Consider the following 22785-nt stretch of genomic DNA (forward strand, 5'->3'; position numbering starts at 1 on the left):
TCTGAGCGCCTGATTATCTTATGAAGGAATTATTTGCCTGTATGGGAGGAATGTTCCTACTCTTAAGTTGACATTCTGTAATGGAAGTGCAGACCTGGGATCCTGGTGGTGTACAGTTGCAGGAATCTGAGAGGATTCAGGAGAGGCGAATTTCTCAGTGGCCCAGGCAGGGCAGGAGAGACACAATTGTTAAAGTAGAAATCAGCAAAACATTGACGAGAGGTTTGGGTTCTTAAGAGCTGATGAGGGTTAAGGGTTCTTAAACAACTGGCTTTGGATCCATTTTCTTAAACCAACACTGAACTGACTGTCTACCAGCTGAGTAACTTGTGGTGAGAAAAAAAAATCGCACTGCAACATGGGGGTCAGTGTCAAGCAGTCCTGGTTGAGAGCTGGACACTGGGTGTCCACTGTCCTCCAAGTCTGCTCCCTACTGAGTGGGGTCTAATCATGGAACCTGAATTTTCTTGTTCTGATATTTTCACCCTTTAACTCTTTAGCCAAAATAGCCCCTGGGCAGGTGTGCTCCATGGGTTCACATCCTGAACATCGCACGCCCATGACCCACACAGTCTGGGGACGGCCGGCTCTTCAGAATAATGAAAAAGGAAACAGCTCCACAAGCCCTTCAACAAGAGGACTTGGGAAATGACATGCATTTATTGAGTACACAAAATCACTTCGTAGGTTTCACTTTATTTAAATTAAAGAAATAAACAAACACGGACATATATATTGCTGTTTCTTTAAAGCATTTTTAAAAGGACCAGAAGAAGAAAGGAAACCGCCAGAGAGATGTCGCTTTGAACTACTGTTGGTTTTTTTTTTACACACTACTTCCCACAAAACCGAAAGACAAATCATTTTGCCATTCCGTGGAAAAAGAACACCTTGTTCTTTTCGGTGCATCAGATGACGACTGCTTCGTCAACATTTCTTGTCTTTGAGGGTCAGGGGGACTTTGACACTTAAACGTCGCACAATATTTTGTCTCACTACACAGAATGACCGAGTATCAAAATCCACGGCACTAGTTCCAGAGAGCACTGCCAGCAGTCCAGCTGGGCAGCTGTGTCCAGTACAACTACAGTGCCCAGTCATCTCCTTTCCTCTGATCTCCGCATGGTTGACTCGCCAGGCTTTCTTCCGTCCAGGAATGTTTAAGTTAACAGTTCATGTTTAAATATTGCAATAGTATCCATTCAGTGCTTCAGCTCGGTTGAGTCATTAACAAAAAAAAAATAAAACACAAAAAAACACCCACCCCACCTCCCCCCAGGCTGGAAAAGACGGAGTTCAGACCATTCCAGGGGGCAGTACATCTTCCCGGTGCCCTGGGCTAAATGCCAAGTGGCTCTATCATGAAGTGCCACCAGCACCTCTGTTCTGTCTCATTAACCAGACTGGCCTCTTTTTTATCTGTCGGTTCCAGACATGAAAAAGAAGGCGCATTAACATCCCGGGACAGCAGATGAGCTCCTGCAGTGGGAACGCTTTAGGCTAAAAGTGCCCTAGAACACATATCCCAACCTCAGAGCTCACAAAGGGTGATTCTGCAGACCTTGTGCACTATTGCCTAAAAAGTAAGGCTCTTCAGCCTTAGCAACATTGAGAATTAGGTCTACATTAAGTCACCAAGTTCTTAAGATTCCATTGTGATCAATTAAGCCGGCAATTTATTAAATTAAGTAGAGATCATTTAGGACTAAGATACTAGTTCCCTTTACCCCCTTGAGGACAAATGTTCTCTTAATGAAACCATTTAGATGCTTGATTCATCGACAGATTCCAGGTGTGGCCGATCTTTAAAAACTTTAAAGACTGCGATGGGGATCTCCGAGACCAGCGTTGGAGACCCTTGCCCCACACTCCTAATGGGCCCTCTCTTCTCTACCAAAGAAAAACAAGGGATCAATTCTAGAAATCCAAATTTGTCTGCTGATGGGCACAGGCTGTTATCAGTCTTTAAACACAGCTTTGTGTGGGGGGCCCCCAGCTGCAGTCCAAGTTGTGATTTCCTAACAGGCGGATGAGTTACACTGGGAGATTCCGAAACGCAGCAGGTACTGTACAAGCACAGCCAGAGCGGAGGCCACGCCCATTCCCCCGCAACCCAACAGGCAGGCAGAAAGCATTTGCACAGGCTGACCAGCAGCTGAGCTGTGTAGAGTCACGGTGGCTCTCAGCCTCCGAACTACTCCCGCATCGCACACAAGGACTTCCACAAAACCAGCAGCATGGCTCTCCCCATTCTGTGGCTCCCGAAAAAGAGAAAAACAGAAAGCCCACAGGGCTGAAATGACATCAGCGAGACAGTGCCCATCTTCCAGAAAGAGCTAAAAACCCCGCTAAAATACTAAGGAATGTCCTGCTCACACAATGTGGCCTAATGAGTGGAGAACTGGAGTTGGGACAAGCAGTGAGTGCCGAACACTCGCTCTCCCTTCTCTGCTGTGTGAAACAGAGAAACTGCTAACAGGTTTCTGAAATTGTGCATATCTCAAATTCCCTCTGCTAGGCCACATTGTTTTATATAATGCTAATACACGGGGTACAAAACCAGCAATAGAAAAACAGAAAACTGCCCTAGTTAATAATCTGTAATTCTGCTCAAATCAATATATGGCCTCTGTGAAGATCACAGCTGTAAACCTCATTCTGTTCTGAAATTTCAGGAAGTAGTTAAGCTCAAGACCTGCCTCATGTAGGTTTGGGGATCCTGTCCATGCTCTCAGACCTGCAGCGTTTTTTTTCAGAGAGGACCTGAGCAAAGGTTGCTGCACAGATCCACAGAGCCAAGTCTATCATCTTTAAATATGTCTCGTTTTCAGGAAAACAACAACAACAACAACAACAAAAAGCATCAGATGTCCAATTACTTAACGGGATAAATAAGGGTAAATCAGAAGCAATAACAACAACAAAAAAGAAAAATATTTTTTGAAGCAATCGCAGATCCCTGTTAACACAACAGCCCTTCTTGTGATCAGAAATGTAGTGTCTCTGCAGAGGCTGTTACAGGAGGGTATCTGCAATCATTCTGTCCATGTGCACAGTAGATGTCTTCTTGTTCCCTTTTCATGGTGAGGATGGTGTGTGTCCAGGGCACCTGGCCCTGAGTGTGATACCCCTTTTGTAAAACTCAAGTCATCCTCTTTGGCTCTGTGTCTCTGCTCACCCCTCCCCTTCAGTCAGGTATCCTGCAGCTTCGCTGCTCCCAGCCCGGCGTGCTTCCTATGGTCCCGACACAGGCAGGGCACCTCCTGCCCAGCAAAGGAATGCCACCGCGTGGGAGACGCAGCTGACAGGAGGGCGTTGCACAATGTTGGAGTGAAAGCCACCGACATCACATCACTTGCTAAAACCCAGCACAAAATAAATCACTTAGCCCTTGGAAGGTTCTAGCACACTGGCAGGAAGGGAGTCTGGAGGTCACGCCCCATGGGGTTGGGAGTTTGCATCCTGGGACGAGGGCCCTCCCCGTCCCTGTCAGACTCCAGCAGTCCCGCCCCCCCCCCCCTCCTCTCTCTCTCTTGGGCTGCTCTCAGAGGGCCAGCAGGGTCGGGGAGTTGAGGGAGTCCGAGGACTGATCCCCACTGCTGCTGCTGCGCCGGTGGGCCTTGGAGCAGGACTCCGAGGAGGGCGAGGGGCTGTCCTGCTCCAGCATGTTGGGATAGTTGAAGATGAGGCTGGGGGCACCGCTGGGGGTGGCGGCGGGGGTGGAGGTGCCCACCACGGGGGTGTTGAGGCTGTCCCCCTCCGGGCAGTAGAGGCCGCTCGTCCCGCCCAGGCAGATGGGCTTGATGACCGAACGCTGGGGCTTGTCCAGCTGCCCTTCATCCTCCTCCAGCTCATCCAGGGGCTCCTGCTTCACCACCACGGGGTTGAGGGGGTGCAGTGGGCCGGACGTGGGGCGCAGGGTCAGGGAGAGCGGGGCGCACTGCTGCAGGGCGCCCCCGTGGTGCCGTTCCTCAGAGGGCAGTTTGCAAATGGGGTTGTGGGCCACCAGCATGAACTCCAGCTTGTCCTTCTCCTTCTGCAGAGTCTCGATCTCCTTCTGCAGGCCGGCCTTCTCCTCCTCCAGCTTCTCGGTCTCCTGCGCACACAGGGCCAGAGAGAGGAGGCAGAGTCAGACAAGACAGGATCCCTCGCCTGCATCAGCTCTGCAGCTCTCTGCTTCAGGATTGCTGCCCCAGCAAAGGCACAGCTTGAACTCAGGCCCACATTCTGAAGCAGGAGCAAAGCATCGAGAATTTTCAAAAAGGGTACCATAGATGAAAGAAGGATTCTGCAATGTTCCAAACTCCATTAACCAATAAGCAAAAATGTTTTCCTCCAATACCAAGTCACTCGGTTTTAATGCTTAAATCGCATTGCAAACAGAATGAATTGGACAGAACTCTATTTTATGAAACCAAACACTTTCAGAACCACCTCCTCCAGATCCAGAGGCAGAGAACTTAATGTCCAAGCCTTGTCAAATGAGCCTTTCAACAGCCCTTATATTGTTCCTATGCCATTCTCTGTCATTCAGGTTCATAAGGCTCTGCCATTTTCTCAGAAAGGCACACAGTCTGAACAGTTCTCTATTCTACAAGGTAGAGATGTTAACTGGTCACGACCTTCCCCCCACATGTGACCTGAAATGCAAGCAGCATTGCTCATACCAGCCACCAGAGGGCACTGCTTACTGAGTTCTTTGATTTTTTACCGCTTTATCAATATAGGATCGATATAGCAATAAATGAATTGGTTATATCAAGAACAGCAGTGGGCTGGATTGGAAAGAGCACAAGATGGCTAGTTCTGCTATAGATGCTTTAGATGAGATTTAGGGAAGCTTACAACTAAAATCACCTTCTAGGTAACGATTGGAAATAAATCTGTATGCATACTGTAGTGTAAAACTTTTGCAGCTCCTGAACTAATCTGCTGCAGTCAAATCAAATACAGTCTAGCATTTGTCAGATCTTAAAATACCACAGCAATAATCCAGTCACACCGAGGGTGTGCTGTCACTGGAAAAGCAGGGGAAAACCCCAGTTAAAAAAAATTCAGGAAGGTCAATTTACAGGCATCGAAGTCCATGGTGCCATATCTCAGCAGAATGGGCAAAGACATCAGAGCAGAAGAAAAGTGGAATGAGGAACAAGGAAATGAACACACAGGAAGCAGAATAACATCCATGCTGTATTACTGGGGCACTATTTATGGCTTTTCTTTAGTGCGTATGGCAGCTGGGAGCAGACCAGCACTGCCAGGAGTGCACACTTCAACCCTGCAGGGAAATTCCAGCTTGGGTTTGAGTGACAGAGTCATCATTACTGTAACAGACCTAATTAATTCAATTAAAACATTTGCTGTCTGTCTGCCCTTGCTAGGAGGGCTGATCTCATCTCAGCCCAACCTTAACAAGGGAAAACCTGGAACCACAGCCTGTGTGAAAGAATTGATCTTTCATTGCATGAATACAGAAAGCCAAACACAGCTTGGGAGGTCTCACTGGGCTGTTTCATGTTGAACTTTATAATAGAGACTGAATTGGAGCACAAGGGTAAAATGCAAGGTAGGGACTTAAGGCATGCTGCTGGTGTAATTTATCAGCAGGAGCACTGAGAATGTATGGTTGCTCGGCTATCCTACTACAATGACAGGACAGCGGTCTCCATTATTTGCTCCCGCACAAAAAAAGCTTCATTTTTCCAAATTCCACATTAACATCACTGACTTTTCCAAAATGAAAATAATGATACATTAAAATTTCATGTATTGCCATACTGTCAATTGCTTTAATTTAAAAAAAAAAATAGAATTTGGCTCTAGAATAAGCAGATCTGAGAATCAGCCTGACAATGTTTGTTTGACCTGGTAGAGAGGGACAGGGGGCAGCAGTTGGATATTCAGCGCAGGACCAGGGTGTGGGGGACAGGGGGCAGCAGTTGGATATTCAGCGCAGGGCCAGGGTGTGGGGGACAGGGGGCAGCAGTTGGATATTCAGCGCAGGGCCAGGGTGTGGGGGACAGGGGGCAGCAGTGGGATATTCAGCGCAGGGCCAGGGTGTGGGGGACAGGGGGCAGCAGTGGGATATTCAGCGCAGGACCAGGGTGTTGGGGATAGGGGGCAGCAGTGGGATATTCAGCTCAGGGCCAGGGTGTGGGGGACAGGGGGCAGCAGTAGGATATTCAGCTCAGGTCCAGGGTGTGGGGGACAGGGGGCAGAGTGGGATATTCAGCGCAAGGCCAGGGTGTGGGGGACAGGGGGCAGCAGTGGATATTCAGTGTAGGGCCAGTGTGTAAGGGACAGGGGGCACCAGTGGGATATTCAGCGCAGGGCCAGGGTGTGGGGGACAGGGGGTACCAGTGGGATATTCAGCGCAGGGCCAGGGTGTGGGGGACAGGGGGCAGCAGTGGGATATTCAGCTCAGGTTCAGGGTGTGGGGGACAGAGGTTAGCAGTGGATATTCAGTGCAGGGCCAGTGTGTGGGGGACAGGGGGCACCAGTGGGATATTTAGTACAGGGCAAGTGTGTGGGGGACAGGGGCAGACACTCACCCCCTGTAGCTGCTCAGTCAGCTCTCTGCGCCTGTTGCGACACTTGGCAGCAGCCAGTTTGTTCCTCTCCCGCCGCACTCTCCTCTTCTCCTCCTCCTCTGGAGTCAGCTGAGGAAAGAAGCACATAGTGTGACTTGGGGTAATCACACACACAGGACAGACAGCGCACACCCTCACTTTGTTTACTGACAGCAAGTGTGCAAGAGCAGTACTTGTACCTGTAATTTGGCTTAGGTGGGGACTCAACATGAGTGTTCAGGACTCCAGCACTCTGTCAAAAAAGCTCACATCTACAGCCCAATCCAGGTGCTTTCATCTCTGTCCTTTAAAAAATACACTTGAAATAAATGGTCCCCCAATATATGCAGTATACACATAATAAACCATCAAGCAGGATTTGACTTCTACAAGCAAGATGCATCTACATTACTCTGCATTATTGACAGACTCTGAACTAAAAAGGCCAGGGAATATTTAACAGTAGGAGCCTTTTCTTTTTTAAATTTAGAATTGTGCACACCACCTGTGTGCTTTTCAAATCTCTACTTGCAGGTACGAATCCCTGTGACCGCACACGGGGGAGGGACAAGGGAGTGTAGCTAGATTCTCCTGACTGGCCCACCTTTGAGCCACTCATCTCTTAACACATCTCAGGCATCCCCATACTGGAGGATCAGCTCGGACTGGAGGAGGGGGTGTCCATCTCCAGCAGCACCACAGGCGCCCAGGAGTCCTAGAGAGCCCCAGTCAACTAATCCCACACTATCTTAATGCCGGGACCAATTAGCGAATCTTGGTCCCAGTCGGCTAGTGATATGACCTAGGCTTGAACCTCGATCTCACGGATCCGTGATCATGGGCACAAGCGCCTCATGAAAAGCTTGTCCGACCCTGTAAATCCCCTTGTTTTTAAGGGGATGTGTGGGATGAAGAGCAGGGCGCAGTCCTGCCTCACCTGCTCGTCTCTCCTGCGGCGTCCGCGAGTGTCCCCGATGGAGCGGATGACCCCTGGCCGGGCAAGGGCCGTGTGGCCCAGTGACCCAGGGCCGCTGGAGCTTGGCAAACCATAGGGGTGCGAGCGGGAATAGGGGCTGGACATGGAGGTGATGACAGTGGGCTGGACCATCCACTGAAGGTCCTGGCTGGTGGTGATGGCATTGATGGTAGGGATGAAGGCACTGCTGGAGCCGGGCATGTCAACGCGGTACTTCTGCGGAAGGAACACAGAACAACATCAGCCCAGGGTGACCGGAAGTGCAGCTAACAGGCAGCTCAATCAGACCTCAGATGGGCCAAGCAGGTCTTTTCCCCCAGTCCCAGGGCACACTGCCTCAAGGAAATTTCCCCAAGACAGAAAGGGGAAGGTTTTAAAACCTGAACAGCATTCCGTTTCTTTCAGCTTCGCAGGGTTTTATCATAACCATGAAAAAACATGAGGAAACGCAAAGGATTTATTCGAAAGTCCTCCTTCTTGGTTTTAAACTGGGAGAAGATGCAGTCTGCTCAGGAAGAAAAGAGGCGGCATCACTGGGAAAAGCCACAGCTGCTGCCCTGACTCAGAGCTTCCATCGCAGAGCATGATGCAATGTAGCTGTGCTGCTGGCAGGAGTCTAGAAATGGGAGGGCAGGGATTTGCTCAGATTTTCACAACAGGTAAGGCTGGAATCATTAGCAGGCCTTTTTAGTCATTAAAAGCATCCATAGGATTACTAACTGAGCTCCAAAGCTCAAATCCAAGCATAATGAGGACAACTTACACGAGAACCACTCGTGCTAAATCTTTTAGATAACATGTAAGGCAGTGTTACACTTAGTTGCCTGTTCTGCGGCAATGGAAGTCACTGTGTAATCTCATCCAGCTAACAGTTCTTTGCTGTCCAAACTGAGAATGAGTTATTGCTCCCCCTACTCCCAAATACTGTAACCAAATTCCATTCAGTCTTTCCCTCTTTAATACATCTAAGATATCTGGGTCATGTCAGGCTGGTCTGGTTTGGTTTGGGGACAGCAGGGAACATTTATATGCAAACATGTTTTTACCATAAATGTTGACTGTTTTTATTCTTGTATCCAAGATAAATAACTCAAGCATGTCTACAGTATGTGCTTGAACACTGAAGGACAGTGCAAAATCCCATTACAAAGCCCACATGGAGAACAGGAAAGAGGATTTCTTGAAGACAAATATGCAGTTCACTTTTATTATTTGCGGTACAGTACCCAAACTAGAAGATAGGAAAGTGTAAGAACACAGTACATCTGTATCTGTGACATCGCTTTTATGTCACTTCAACGCTTATAATACCACAAACAAGTAAAACAAAAACAATTAGTTCTATGCATTGAAGTAGAATTTCCAGTTTAGATTATGGGGAATCCAGGAAATACAGTCCAATCTGACATTAAAAAAACAGTCTTAAAAAGCTCATTTTGAGGCCAATGGACAAGAAAAGAGTGTGCAATAACTTGAACAGGCATCTTAAACACATAGGACATTTCTAATCTGCGACATTCGCACAGTGCTCAGAATTAGTACACCCTCAAACACTAGTTTCCCATGTCCTCTAAAACAACAGTAAGGTTAGAGTGGTGACGAGGCTTCAGTAGGATAAGTCCAGGCATGTTATGGACAGGCAGTCTAATTCTCCTGTCTGCTGAAAGTGCCCTGACTCCAATCAAAATCCATCCAGATCTATCTAGCCCTGAGGCCAGGAACACGCCACCAGGGGAACTATGATATTTTCACAGGACAGCACCTTCTCAAGTAATCAAGGCACTGCGTTCCTACGCAGGCCTGACAGGTCATGACAAGCGCAGGCAACATCACTAATGCCTTTTGACCAGTGTGCTTCAGTCCCAGCAGCCCACATCCTGCTGTTCCGGTTCTGTGTTTGCTTTGGAGGATATTTAAACACCCCCATCCTGCCAGACTGGGAAAGGCCAACTGCTCTCACTGCAGATCTTTGCGGCAAACTGCTCAAAAGGTTTGAAGTTGGCACTGAGGCACTGGCACGCAATATCTGCCATCTCATGCCAGGTTTTAGGGCTTTCAAGTCTTTTTTTCCCCCCATGACTGTGTCTTTTTTGGCGAATCCCATCCTATTTTTTGTTTTTCCTACACGTCCTGGTTACTTTAGGTATCACTGCGGCACTCCGAAATACCGTGACAGCTTGGTCCAGCAATATCTGACCAACAGGGGAGGGAGGTTTCAATGGAGAATCTAAGCACTTCATTTCTTAACACAGGTCACAGCGTAAAAAGCCACTGGCCTTAATCTGATCCTACAGAATCATATCTTAGATATCTGGGAAAACCAAAAGGAAGACAAAAGGGGATTTTTTTCTTACATGCAACAAAGAACAAGTGCTCATTGTTCAGTCCAGACCAATAATGAAGTGCTGATAGTGTAAAGCACCCATTGACAAACACAAGCATTATAAAACAGCTTTGTATCTTCACCGATGTCTAATTCCAGTAATCCCCAACTGTGGTGGAAAAATACCCTGGGATTACAGTGAGACTTGGCACACATTGTGTTGTGTAACACTCAGGTTTGGCGCTCTCCAGAAAAATCTGCAGTGATCTCGAACCCTCCACTGGAACATTTTTCATTTCCTTCTACAGGTGCTGTAATTTACAGCTCTGACCCCAGGACCAGCTGGTCACAGCACACTGGGTCAGTGGACATGTTTCAGCTCGTTCCCAGCTGTTGCCGATGTCCACACTCAGCTTGAAATGACAGGTTTAAACCTTGAAAATTACAAGAAAAGGCAAAATTCCATGGGGGCACTTAAAAGGCTTTGTTGTTTTCTGGCAGTATGGTATTTTATGGTATCAGCATCAGTATTTTGCTGATTTTCATTTATAAGGGGATTCAGGTGAAATCCAGTTACTCTTAGACGGCAATAATCAGTTCATGATGATTGTAGTACAGCACAGCAAGGTGAAGGCAGATCAGACAACCCCTCGAACCTGACACCACAAAGAGTGCACACTTACAGCCTAAATTACGAAACGGTGGGACACGTGACGGTTTACCTTTTCGACTGATTATCGACTGAACTGATCCCTAAGCAGGTTTGACGGTACTAGAGCAATAAATGTGCAAACCTGATAATAAGTGAACAGAAAGCTACAGTTTCAGCAGACCGAGGCAAGACTTATCTCATTTTCAAAGCAGACGAATGTTATATCGATATGATGTTTAAACACAGCCATTTCCTCTCAAGAGAAAACGGTCATTTACTTCATTTTACACTCTTGTTTTCCAATGGCTAATCTAAACTCAACAAGCATGACGGAGCAGGTGATAAATCCGTAGAGAGCTGAGCCGCCACAACTGACTCGAGTCAAAGTGAAACAGCCCCCGAAAGAGGTGAAAAAACGATTTAGAAAACTGCGGACGACGAGGAGTTCACCCCAAGGCCAGAGGCCTTATGTTAGGCGACTGCGTTCTGCTTTATGTAATGGGTAATGGGAAGACAGACCCTTGTTTAATGGACCGTTCTTTGGACCAAGTGGTCTGAACTCTTTATGAATTGTCGCATTCGCACACTTGTTTAGGCGAAACTTCTGCGTGAATTCTTTTACGAGCTGGTTTTAAATCACTTGGTCGAGACCTCAGTTATGTGACCAGAATCTTAGAAATGACGCCTCGGATTAATGGAGTCAAAAACGGTTGAATGCTAAATACAAGAAATCCTGTAACAGCATTTACGTCACCGTGTTTCGTAATTTGGAAGTCACAATGAAAAATGAAAACACACCGTACATTTCTGAAGAATTTAAAGTTTTGCATCGGGGGAAACAGTTACGTGTGTGACATTTCGTGTAATATCATCATAACTTTTTTTTTTAAATGCGATGTGAGTAAAATATGTGCTGAGTCAGTGCTCTATTCCTAAATCGTAAATTCCAGTAAAGCAAGAACTATGACGCAATGAAGACCGGACAAGGAGCCAAGAGATTGCAGCCGTGCGGGGTTGCCATAAAAATTCCACAGCATTCCCAGAACCAGGCGGAGGCGCTGCGGACGCAGGGGAATGGCGCAAGGGGATTATTTTAGGAAGCAGAGATGGGGAGGAACCGTAACTTCTGGGAAGGGTCTATTTTAACAATGCGGAATCCTGACTCCGGGTATTAAAAACAGAAGATGATGAGGCAGCTGTTAGAATTTCAAAGACCCTGCCCTGGGGTTACTTTATAAACGAACAATAAAACGCAGAGGGAAGGAAATTGAACTTTTGAGAACCGCGGAGGACTCATGTAATATTTTATTATCTGCAAGATCTCATCCTTGTGATTCCACATGGTCTGTTGCCATTTGTAGCTGTAATTGTAAAACTGTACTGTCTGAGGCCACTATTCCCATATCCCTAACATTATTCATTACTGTCTCGCAAGAGGCGACTTTATCTCTCTGATCTTGCCCCTATTGAGCATATACGGAGCACCTCAGCCTCCAGACATTACGAAACCGCTACTCCTATGTTTTCGTAATCTTGTTGAAGCTGCTGTTGCGCAATTTTAATTCTTGCTTCTGAGTCGGGACCTAGCCAGAGCGGTCAGAAAACCTAAAAAAAAAACACGTCAAAAAGGAAATCGTACAATGCAAGCTGTGCTTCACAGTGAAATGTTTTCCCCGTAGTTGAGTCTCTGCTTGTTCTTGGAAATATCCTGGAAAATCGTATATTTGGGTTCTAGTCCCGGAACAGTACACATCCTCCGCTAAAAGCAGTCAATAATCAAGCCCCCCTTCAGGCCCCTTCCCAAACACCGCGCTTGGTAGCTTTCCAAGGACCGACCAATGATTCAACCCCTCAGACACTTTCTGCTTTACGGAGCGTTTCCCAACGAACAAATAAGGCGTTTCAACACTTCCTTCTGTTAGATAACGTTGCATCATTTCAGACATTGAAAAGAAGGTGCGACAGGAATGCCAGGAAGTCTGAGGATGTCATTCATAAAGCGTTAAGTATTTAAGAATTAATGACTAATACAACTCCCATTCCTGACCCGACACAGCTGAACTCTCTTTTGTGCTACTTGAAACAGCTTCCAAATGTATCCCGAATTTAAGGTTTTTAACAGATAAAACTGCAAATTCCAGTTTATCCATACACTAAATGGGCTTTGAAAACAAACTCTTTCAATGTAAGCAGTTTGCCCACATTTTTCTAGCTTTTGGAGGTCCGCCTTAAGCAGAACCACCGCTGCTGGAAAATCAAGATTTACAGCTTTGTTCCCTGCTGTGCTGTGCCAGCGGGAGAACAAGACTCCAGCAGGTCCTGCGCTCGTGGGAATTACCACCGGGCCTGGGATGAGCAGTCATGCCTCTTTCCCTGGAAGTAACACCCGAGTCTGCAAACACACTCCACTTTGAAATGTTGTTCTGCAGTCCTATTCCTTTCTCCTCGCTCAGGCCAGCTCCGTCAGGGGCCCAGCAATCTCCCTTATTTCATTGACAGTGGCCAGCCGTGTACATTGATGAAACAGGAAGACTGATCCTCACTGGTCCTCAACTGGTCTGAACATCACTCCCCTTGAGTGGTCGACCGAAGATCCCTTCGTGCTGATCATTCCCCAAGACTACCTCCACTGACCTTCCTCAGTCTTCCATCAGGATTACAGGACTCTTAATCCAGAGAGACATCAGAAGCCAAGGTTGTCTTTAAACTGGGGCCGCATCTTCCGGTTGCTTTGTAGACCTTCTCCATTCATTCACAGATTCCAGCTTCCCAGACCTCTCTTACCATGGGTTTCTCTTCCTGTGGACGCACTCCGTCCTCCTGTGTTTTATATCCCTGCTCCCTTCCTCTCTCTGCTTCACAGCTGAAGATGGCTCAGTGGCTGAAACGATGTGCATCTTCCTACTTTTCTGTGTGGAACTAACTTTAATTTGTTCTTTTGAAGCCAATGCATGCTGACACGGCTTCCCACTCGAACCTGTTCATATCCCCACATTTGTCTAATTTCCTGTGTACAATCAAAGCCTGTGTTAATATCGGTGACTTTCTGTGGTACACCATCAGTCCATGGGATCAAATGACACAGCACTGGTACTTGTGACAGTACTGGGGTCCAGTCCAGCACACTACAGTAAACTGAACAAGACTGTGTACAAAGTTTATGTCTTCTCAGATCTCAGATCTTCACAGATCTACCCTTTGGCTGTGTCTTTTTCTGAACAAACCCCACATACCACCACAGTGTCATACGAACTGCAAGTCTCTATGGATAAGAGTGACTGTGAAGCAAATTAATAATACTGCTCTACACATTCATTTCCAAACCCTTCATCAAGTACCTAGCAAATGAAAATGAAAACAAATTAACAGCCAATATGTTCATGGCAAGAACTTGATTTTATAAACCACCATTAAAAAATGATTTCTTCCAATAATCCGATAAAGACCTGTGGTCTTAATGTGAGCTATTCATGACGGCTCTGAGGCTTCTGTAAAGGTGACAGTAAAAACTCAGGGGTGTAGAAGCAATTCTTTACCTGATGCCTATCCAAACCGATTCTCTTAAACAAATGAAAATATGAAAAAACAAACTGATCATCACACATTTCCAAACAAAAGCCCTTTTGATACTGTGCAAGACTCATCACAACCCCTGTATGAGCAGAGCCAGAGCAGATCAAGACACTTTGAGCCAGTCCAGTTTTCATGCTGCATCGCTGAGGGTCTGAGCCCCTGTTGTCAATGCCTTTGCAATTCCTATTGATTTTACAGTGTTAGAAAGCATGTGCTCTCTTATCCAACACAATAACTTTCAAAGCACATTATGTTCAAAACAAGACTCTGCATCGGGCAACAAAAACATCTGGAGGAAATTCCAAAGCAGAACATTCAAACAGCCCTCAGGATAAATTCTGAGACATATCGCGGGCATGTTTTATTCCTCATTCCGAAGTCACACCACAGTCTGCTAGCGCTATTCCACACGGCCTCGCGCACCGCTCATTCTCCGTGATCAGGATCTGTAAGCATGGGTGAAAGAAAGACACTGGGACCGAGTTTCTATAAATAAATGGATTTGGTAGACTGTGTGTTTTGGGGAGAGGCTAATGGAGGGGACAGCACATTAGCTGTCATGGGAGTGACTTACGGATCAGGCCGATACTAATACTCTAATACTGCCTACTGTTCCCCAATGGACTCTGCTCACGCCATGCTCACAGAACTCAGCCTTTTAGTAGATGTTATGGAAGAGCAGAAAGCTGGCATGGAGTTCAACAACACACACTGGACATCCCAGTATTAGTTTATAAGAAGTATTAATTGCATGTCTAGAGCGCTTTTTGTCCCAAAGCACTTAAAGCTCTGTTAGATATAGGAGAAAACCCACTGAAGCACAGCTCCCACCTGGGTCACACCTGGCAGCTGTTCTGCACCAGCAGCCCCCACTACACAGCAGATTGAGTGGAGGAGCGAGAAACAGCTTCACCAATTGAACTTCAAGTACCAAGCCAGAGTGGAATTCAGCCAGGACACTCTGGTTAAAAGCCCTACTCTTTCAAAAAGTGCCATGGCACCTCTAATGACCAAGTAGTCAGGTCCTAAGTCTAACATCTCACCCAGACGATACCCTGACCTGCAGCACTGCATGCCCGGTCACAACACTCAGACATTTGGGAAATTTCGGATCTGGAATGAAGAGTGCCATCTACAGGTGAACCATTGCATTGCAGGAACCAATTATTAAAGCCCTGCTCTGCTTATATCACAAGGGATTTGACATTGCCCCTTAACTTTCTATCTGCCACTCTGAAAACATTTAATCAAATCAATAAAGTACTAGACATCCATTACTCAAAGACTATTTAGCATCTATATTATATATATATTGCATCTATATATTGATAAAACGACACAACATTTAGTACAGCAATGGATTCTCCCACTGATGTCAACAGATGAGAGACATATGCAGCAAACATTCCTCCAGTGTGAGACCCTTCTGAGTCTGGAGTTCCACGAATGATGGCAGAACCCATGCTGGTAACAGCTGAGATTTAAGTAGATTGCTCCTGTTCCGTTACTCCTGCTGCTCCGTTTCAGTTTGGCACCATGATTGTGTTTTACCCTGCTAGGGGTCGATGGCTGGGACACAGGCACTTCTCCACCCCAGCGACAATGTCTTCCCAAACACTGTGACCAAAAACCGCATGCTTTCCCATCATCCTCCAGCACGGAGTCTGCCACTTGCTCACCATCATCAGCTGAACGCCCTATAGAGGACATCAGCTCCCTCAAGTCTCTCTATGTCCTATAGAGGAAAGCTGTTGGCTGGTAGAAGTCATGCAAACAGTGTAGAGCGCAAAGTTATGGAAAGCAAGACCGAGCTGTGGGACTGGTCATGGTTACAAGCTAACAACTGTGTGGGGTTTAGATAAGAGCACCAAGCGATGTCTTACACCTGTACCCTATAGAAACTGCCAACGTCTCAGAATGATCAGCAATAAGTGCGTAAAGGAATGGTGGAGCCAAATGCCAGGGCCTTCAGCACGCAACAACGGTATAATTGGGATTTCCACTAGATGTCATCCTTTTATTAAATTCTCTACAGTACAGGGCCACTGTATTTGAAACCCTAAAACACGCTTTCAATAAAACAGCGCCACTGTGTTGCTTCACGAAAACCAGAAGTAAATCTGGTTGTGATTTTGAGTTCCAGTGTACTAATGCCTTCTTGATTGGTTCCATGAGAAGCAGTCTGGGAATTTTAAAAAGTACCCAGGTACATTTACATAAGGAAACCACCCCCGCGGACACAGCCCCCCTCTCCCCTGTGCGCTCGGTGCGCCCGGGCACTCCGCTTTCTATCCAGAAGCGCAGCTTTCCTGACCGGGAAGGTCAGGGCACCTTTGTTGTCGGATACCTCGCGATTTTCTGTGGGCGAGTCAAACAGTAACTGTCTTCCGTCATATCAATCAAAACATGAGTCTGTGTTGGATAAACATAAAGAGCTCAGGAAAAAAAACACGTATATCGTTATGTGGCGCTCCTAGCTCCTAAAATGTCTTTAGGACGCTTGACCAGCTACCCCACAGCACTTCCAAAAGCACCGAGGAAGTACTGTATGTCGGCGGAACTCGTTCTACTAATACTTCGTCGATCTATTTAAATACCCGTCAAATTGCAAAATCTAGATTTACAGCGGTATTTATGGCTTTTGTATTTAGAACTTTACCTTACGAAACAAAAAAAAAACCCAACATAATAAGGGTAAAGACTAATCCAATTTAATTTTCATGTTATTGTAAGCGAATGAAAAAAAATCAGCTCTCACCCAAGATTCCTGCAGCATCTTCAGGTTTTTGGAGTTTTCAGCTTTAGAGCTCAACTTGAAATCATTCCTGTGCGGTACTTTTCAGTTCTTCAGAAACCTGCTGTCGTCGCCAGATTAAAAAAAAAACTCGAAGTCCTTCTCTTCCTCCCCGGGAATAAAAAAAAACTAACAAAACACACGTGGGTGTTTTATCAGACTCGCAGTTACATTGGAATCCTGATAGCGAGTTAACAAGGAAAGCTGGCCACTGAATCAAGTAAGTTTTTAGTCTGTTTACAAGAAGTATCGGCGATGCGGCCAGATGGAGCCGGAATTCTTTACAAGAGCATGTGACAGATCCCGCTGTATGGCGTGTGTCTGTAGTGACTTGGAGGAACGATGTGCTGTTGCAGTTTCAGGGTTCGGACAGCTCATCCCACTCAACTCTCAACCCTGCCTCGGCGCAGCGCGTCCTGTTCCGCGCCCACTCGGTGCGCTTTAATAAGCTGGACTGCGATGTAGCTACTCTGAAGGGCTCAGAAATTCAGCACTACTCAGTGAGGGTCAACACTCTTCGACCAATCACCTACGTTTTTATTAATTGACCGCCTTTTTTAGAGAATCGTCTCGCAGACACTCGTCTGTTTTAACGTGGGATATTAAAATATCGTCTGTTTCTTTCTCTAAGAGCCTTTGTATCATTCTTGCCGCTTAGCTAACTGGCGTTTTCCGTCAGATCGCAATGGATATATGCTCCCGGGAAATAATTGCGATTTGTTTGTTTAACTCGGTTGTTAAATTTTCTTGTTTTTTTTTAGTCACAGCATTTTGTTGGAGATGGTAAACCTCGTCTATTCTCTATTAACTATTGATAACGAAATGCGGCGGAAAAATCTTCGTTTTTCGGAAGTAACGCCGGGTCGGAGTATTTAACTGCATCATATTAAGTAGGTGCAGATAAAACGTCTGATTGGCAGCTTATAGAACCATATTAAAACTTAAACCGGGGTTTTCAAAATGCTTTACTCTACGTCTTATTTAGTGTTTCTTTAAAGTCATGTTCGTACATGACCATTGCAAGTTGCCGAAAAAAAAGTTGAGAACTGTTGTCAAAACGCTAATAAACTACAAAAAACACACAGTTCGCGTTTTTAATACAAGATTGTGTTGTCTCTTAGAACAGCGAATCCAAACATCTGTCTGGAGCCTAGTATTCTTTGGTAACCCACTTCTTGTTTCTCTTCATTAAACAAAACTAAAACCCCCAAGCAGCGACTGGTTTTGGCGGAGAAAGAGTTTGCGGAAATCGCTCCCGATACGTGCTGTCTATCAGCTCCACCAGTGGGCACGGCACGTTACCTGACTTCCCGGTGCCAATGATGGCATACGGAAGACTAGTTACATCTGACTTCACCCGTTTAAAGACGTAGCCATCAACTGAATCTGAGATTCACTGTTTAGTGAATCCCGTACTTGAAACGCGTAATCTGGCTACGTTATTTACTGCCTTTAGGTTGTAAAGGCAAAGTAGTACTTAAGCAGTAATTTCTTTCCACTGGATTCGTGGGTTTTGAATACATAAAAACATACACCTGGTTGGCCCTCCCTTAATTAACCCCACTGTTAAACCGAGAGTCTGCATTCCTAGATATCATTTGCGTGGGCGTTTTGTTAATCCATGCCGAAGGCAACTCGGTTCTGCTAAAAGCCTCACTGAAAGGGGTCCTGACAATAACGGCAAAAAATATGTATATGTAGCACACTTTAATAGTTTTTCACGCCCTTTGCAAATATCCAAGGAAACTGCCTTCATTATGAGAGCTGTTTGCTCTACTGGGTCTGTAAGGCAAAAGTGCAAACACACGCATTCCAAGACATTGGGCAACACCGCCAGTTCAAATTCGTGAAATCCGTCGGCCGTGAAGGGCTAATAGCGAGCCCGGGCTGGGGGGGATCCTGCCTGGCTCGCTTGTGTCGGTATTTCAGCAGATCCCTCCGTCCCCCACCCAGTCCAGTTTCACAGCGGTTTGCAGACAGCGAACTGTAAATGGACATCAAGAGTACACGGAGGCCAACCACTTCCGTCAATTTACGAGAGTGCAGCCACTGGCACAACAGCACAGTAATAAGCCCAGAGTGCGTGTGCAAATACTGGAAAAGAACAGATACGCGAAACGTGCGGTAAATACGGGAACCTGATCCTTTTTTTATCGATGGTTTTCCTGCTTTCGATATCATTAGCAATAAATAATAACAATAATAATAATGAAAAAAAACAGCACTAACTCGTTCTAAACGGGATTTGTGCTGCTGCTAGCTGAAGACAGTCTCCATGTCCGTACCTGGTAGGTGGAAGTAGAGATCGGACTGCCGATGGTACTGCAGCCGCTCGTGAAGGACTCTGGCTGGGCCGGCGAAGCGCTGCTGCCACGGGAGGACGTGTCGTAGTTCCCGGGGTAATCCTGGTACATGATCGAGAGAAAGGAACAGGTTTCAGGCGAGGATGCAAACTCCGGGGGGCTCAGTGTTTTCCTCAGTTTGCGGCTCAGTAAAGTCCAACGCGAACTGACTGCAGGCAATAACTTAAAAGTTCGTGAAGCAGACTAAAATAATCGCAGAGTCTCACGCTGGTAGTCCACAGATTGTGCACAAATGCTTCTTCGATTTCCGAATAATAAGGCGAGTGTTTTAAGAAAAAGAGCGTCAAAATATTAGCAACATATGTCATTGGTTGCGCACGCCGACGTGTTTTTCCTCGTTTTGTCCCCAAAAGTTGAAAAATGGTATGGACATTGGATTACAGTGGACTGCAAGCTGCCCTGCTTGTTGGTTTTGTTTTTCCAGTGCGAAAAAACAAAAGCACCAGCCTGAGAACCGCTCTGTATTGTTGTCCTATTGAAAAAAAAAGAGATCGCCTCTGCCGCAGCGGTCGCTGGGTGAGCGGTGCCGAGTGTTCACCTGGGCACTAGGAGAACAAACGGGACGAGTCACACAGCTCTGTCAGCGGGTTCGCGAGTTCGCTCTGAACTGTAGCGCACTGTGCAGTCGATCTGCGAGTGACTCACCTCAAGTTGACGTTTACGTGCTACACTTTAAAGATTCGTTTTGTTGCGACACACTCTGCGCGTCTTTTTTTTTTAATTTGCCTCTATCCCTATGGAAATTCTGCCTGCTGTGCCCCCCCTCTCTCAAAATGTTGCCGACCGCCTGCGAAGATGACTCACTTCTATGGTATTACATTGAACTGAAACTCTCCTTATCAAGTGCCATGCGGACTCGCTCACGTCACCATGCTGGAGAGTGAGCTACCATCGTGAGATACTATTGGGGGAGCTTCGTCCAACATGGCTTACTATTCACCCGTAATGAGGGAAATCTAATCCCATTTCGTGCCTGTAATATTTAAGAAAAGATGCAAAATATCGTTTAGCATTTATTCTGTGCAATTTGTGTTGTCCTGTAGTTTAAATGCCATTATTACAGTTTTCCAGCACCCCCGTTCTGACTACTGCGCCGTCTTTGTTCCTCCTGATTGACGTAGGTTTCCAAAAATGGGCAGTTGCGTCAGAGCACACGCCGTGTGGGTTTCCTTGGTTTATTGAGACGTCAGAGACAGGAGGGATTCCCTCCTACCCCCACCATCCTATTACACTACGAGAATGAAAGGGTTCTGTGCCTTGGTGTGTGAACCTGCCATGCGGAGGTGTCGATGTATTACAAGAGTGAAACGCTAACGAGAAGCCTCTGCATAAAACCTGTTTTTCGCTCATCTGACTGCAAATTAAATCCTGCGGTACACTCAACGCGGAAGACGGTTTCCTGATCAATCACAAACGAACTTACGCGATATTATACACAGCAGCAAAAGTTCCGTATGAAATTGAGGCTTAAATTTGTATTTGCTTTGAAATATGAATTTTCCTCCCCCTCACACACACATTTCATGCGTGGGCTCGCTTAATCTCTGAAGGGGAGAGATTAGTTTGAACTACATTGCTTTGAAGTGAAAGGTTTGCTTTTCTTGCAGAGGGGCTTTAGGAATTTAATGCTTGTCCATATCTGTAGCCCGAGGAACAGATAGATGTCGCCAGCGGTACAAGAGTGATTATCAGAGAAGTGCTGCCACTCTGTCAGTCCTCAACTACTTCAGCAGCTCATCTGATAACGCCGCCCACACCTCTTCTCTCTGGATTAACTGGATTTCTGAAGTGGTGGTCACAACAACGGATTACTACTTGCTGCGATCGCTGTGGGTTTGTACAATCTGAGTTTTTCTGATGTCCCCCTTCATCACAGCCGGCGAAGCGCTTTCTCACCTCCCCGCCTGATCCGGCTGCAGCCAGGTTCAAGGTGGGGGAGTTGGGCTGCACTTCCGGGGTGGATGCAAGGGGTCTCCTCATCTGTGGAAAGCGCTTTGGGATGGTTTGAGAAACCGAGGAAAGGAAAATATTATTATACGTCCGGCCAAGATCATTCCATGAGCATTATCTTCCTTTCCGCGAAAACAAACAGATCACTCCTCTTCGAAACAAGCGAAACAAACTGACTGTAAAGGAACAACAGTGTCAGTATCGTGTTAAGATGATGTTGAAAAAATAACGAGGCTATGTTTGTTAAAAATAGTCACATCCAGAATCACAGAAGCGCTAATATGGTGCACACCTGCTATAATAGCTACATATTTTCATAACAACTGGCCTTATCAAACGTGTCCTGACTCCACACAACTTCCCTCTCCCATCAACTTCTTCTGGATCTTGAGCAGCGTCGTGTAAACTACCGATAACTTCTCTTTCAACCTCACTAAAATATATTAATCTGAATCAATTTTTATTTTTATAATAAAAAACCTGTTTTATCGTGAGCGTACTGACGCACTATGACTGCCTTCGCTTCATCCAGGTGGGGCTGGACATTGGTGGTGGTGTGGGTGGGAGTCCCCATGAGCTGTAAAGCGCTTTGAGTGGAGCGTCCAGAAAAGCGCTATATAAGTGTAAGGAATCGTTTCATCCGTCTGGCGATCTATATAAACATTTTTCTTATTCTGGTTGATATAAGCAAGGAGGGCGACACGCTGTCGAAGAGGTTAGCATTGCTTGGTGGATTCAATTACGGACCTGGGATGCTACGTGGAGTTTGTATGTTCTCTCCGTGTTCCTGTGGGTTTCCTGTAAGGAGCTCTGATTTCTTCCAACAGTCCAAAGACATACTGGTAGGGTAAATTGGCTCATGGGAAAATTCTCCCCAGGTGTGAGTGTGTGCATATTTGTGTCTGGATGGGCCTTACCGGGTGTGTCCCGAAATGTGCTATGTACGTGTAAGCAATTATTATTAATTACAATGGTCTGTTGTCCAGTACAGAGTATACCTTGCCTTACGCCCGTTGCTTGCCGGTTCCATGGGTCGCTGAAGATGCGGTGTGAAAACGGATGGAAGAAATTCGCACATAAAAAGACTCTTCCCTCGAGTTGAATCTGTTTCAAGAAAATAACCATTGCTGCTTTACGGACGGTCAGAGCTATATTCGAGTACCACTTCTTTATAATCGGCTACAATTAAGAAATAACTTATTCTTTCCGTTACCTTTGTTATTATTATTATTAGCCTACTACGAACCCGACAATTCACACACGAATAAAAACATTCGAAGAGGGAGTATAGCAGTAAAAACCAAACAAAAAAGTTAGAAATTAGAATTCTGTCAGATCCATATCTTTCAGTCGAAGCTGAAAGAACACTTTGGACAGTCTGAAAGTTGGAAAGTATGAACTAAAATCCAATCTTGAACGGTTTCTATTTTTAAGGTCGAATAACATAACCGGCACATTACACAGACTAAGCCTATTCGATACACTTTGTTTTGCCAACTTTGCGCAAAGAGCGAATCCCGCAGATGTCTCGGGGGTTTGGGTACCACTCGATGTAATCCTAAATCTGAGCTTCCTTATAATATGA

General features: G+C 46.1%; 1 protein-coding gene across 4 annotated transcripts; it reads right to left on the reverse strand.

Annotated features, from left to right (window-relative positions):
* Nucleotides 1–676: 676 nt before the first annotated feature.
* On the reverse strand, nt 677–20074 carry fosl2 (FOS like 2, AP-1 transcription factor subunit). 4 transcript variants are annotated; one of them, XM_015357473.2, is made up of 5 exons: nt 19896–20074; nt 19173–19292; nt 7507–7761; nt 6552–6659; nt 677–4096 (listed from the first exon to the last, which is right to left on the reverse strand). In XM_015357473.2, exons 3-5 carry the CDS (start codon nt 7744–7746, stop codon nt 3545–3547), a joined length of 900 nt encoding a protein of 299 aa, XP_015212959.1. In that variant the 5' UTR covers nt 7747–7761; nt 19173–19292; nt 19896–20074; the 3' UTR covers nt 677–3544. The 4 variants fall into 4 exon arrangements, with proteins under 4 accessions (XP_015212959.1, XP_015212966.1, XP_015212943.1 ...); XM_015357480.2 differs by lacking the exon at nt 19896–20074 and adding an exon at nt 19789–19884; XM_015357457.2 differs by lacking the exon at nt 19896–20074 and having other exon boundaries at nt 19173–19889.
* Between the last annotated feature and the right edge of the window lie 2711 nt (nt 20075–22785).

The sequence above is a fragment of the Lepisosteus oculatus genome, chromosome 2 (genome assembly GCF_040954835.1).
Source record: "Lepisosteus oculatus isolate fLepOcu1 chromosome 2, fLepOcu1.hap2, whole genome shotgun sequence".
Taxonomy (NCBI): domain Eukaryota; kingdom Metazoa; phylum Chordata; class Actinopteri; order Semionotiformes; family Lepisosteidae; genus Lepisosteus; species Lepisosteus oculatus.

Excerpts from the sequence above, each read along its gene's own strand:
- fosl2 (XM_015357457.2), bottom strand. The coding sequence starts at position 19,301 with ATGTACCAGGATTACCCCGGGAACTACGACACGTCCTCCCGTGGCAGC. Across the intron at positions 7,762-19,172 it reads TCTCTACTTCCACCTACCAG|AAGTACCGCGTTGACATGCC; the intron begins GTACGGACATGG and ends TTCCTTCCGCAG. Across the intron at positions 6,660-7,506 it reads GCCGCAGGAGAGACGAGCAG|CTGACTCCAGAGGAGGAGGA; the intron begins GTGAGGCAGGAC and ends TTCTTTCCTCAG.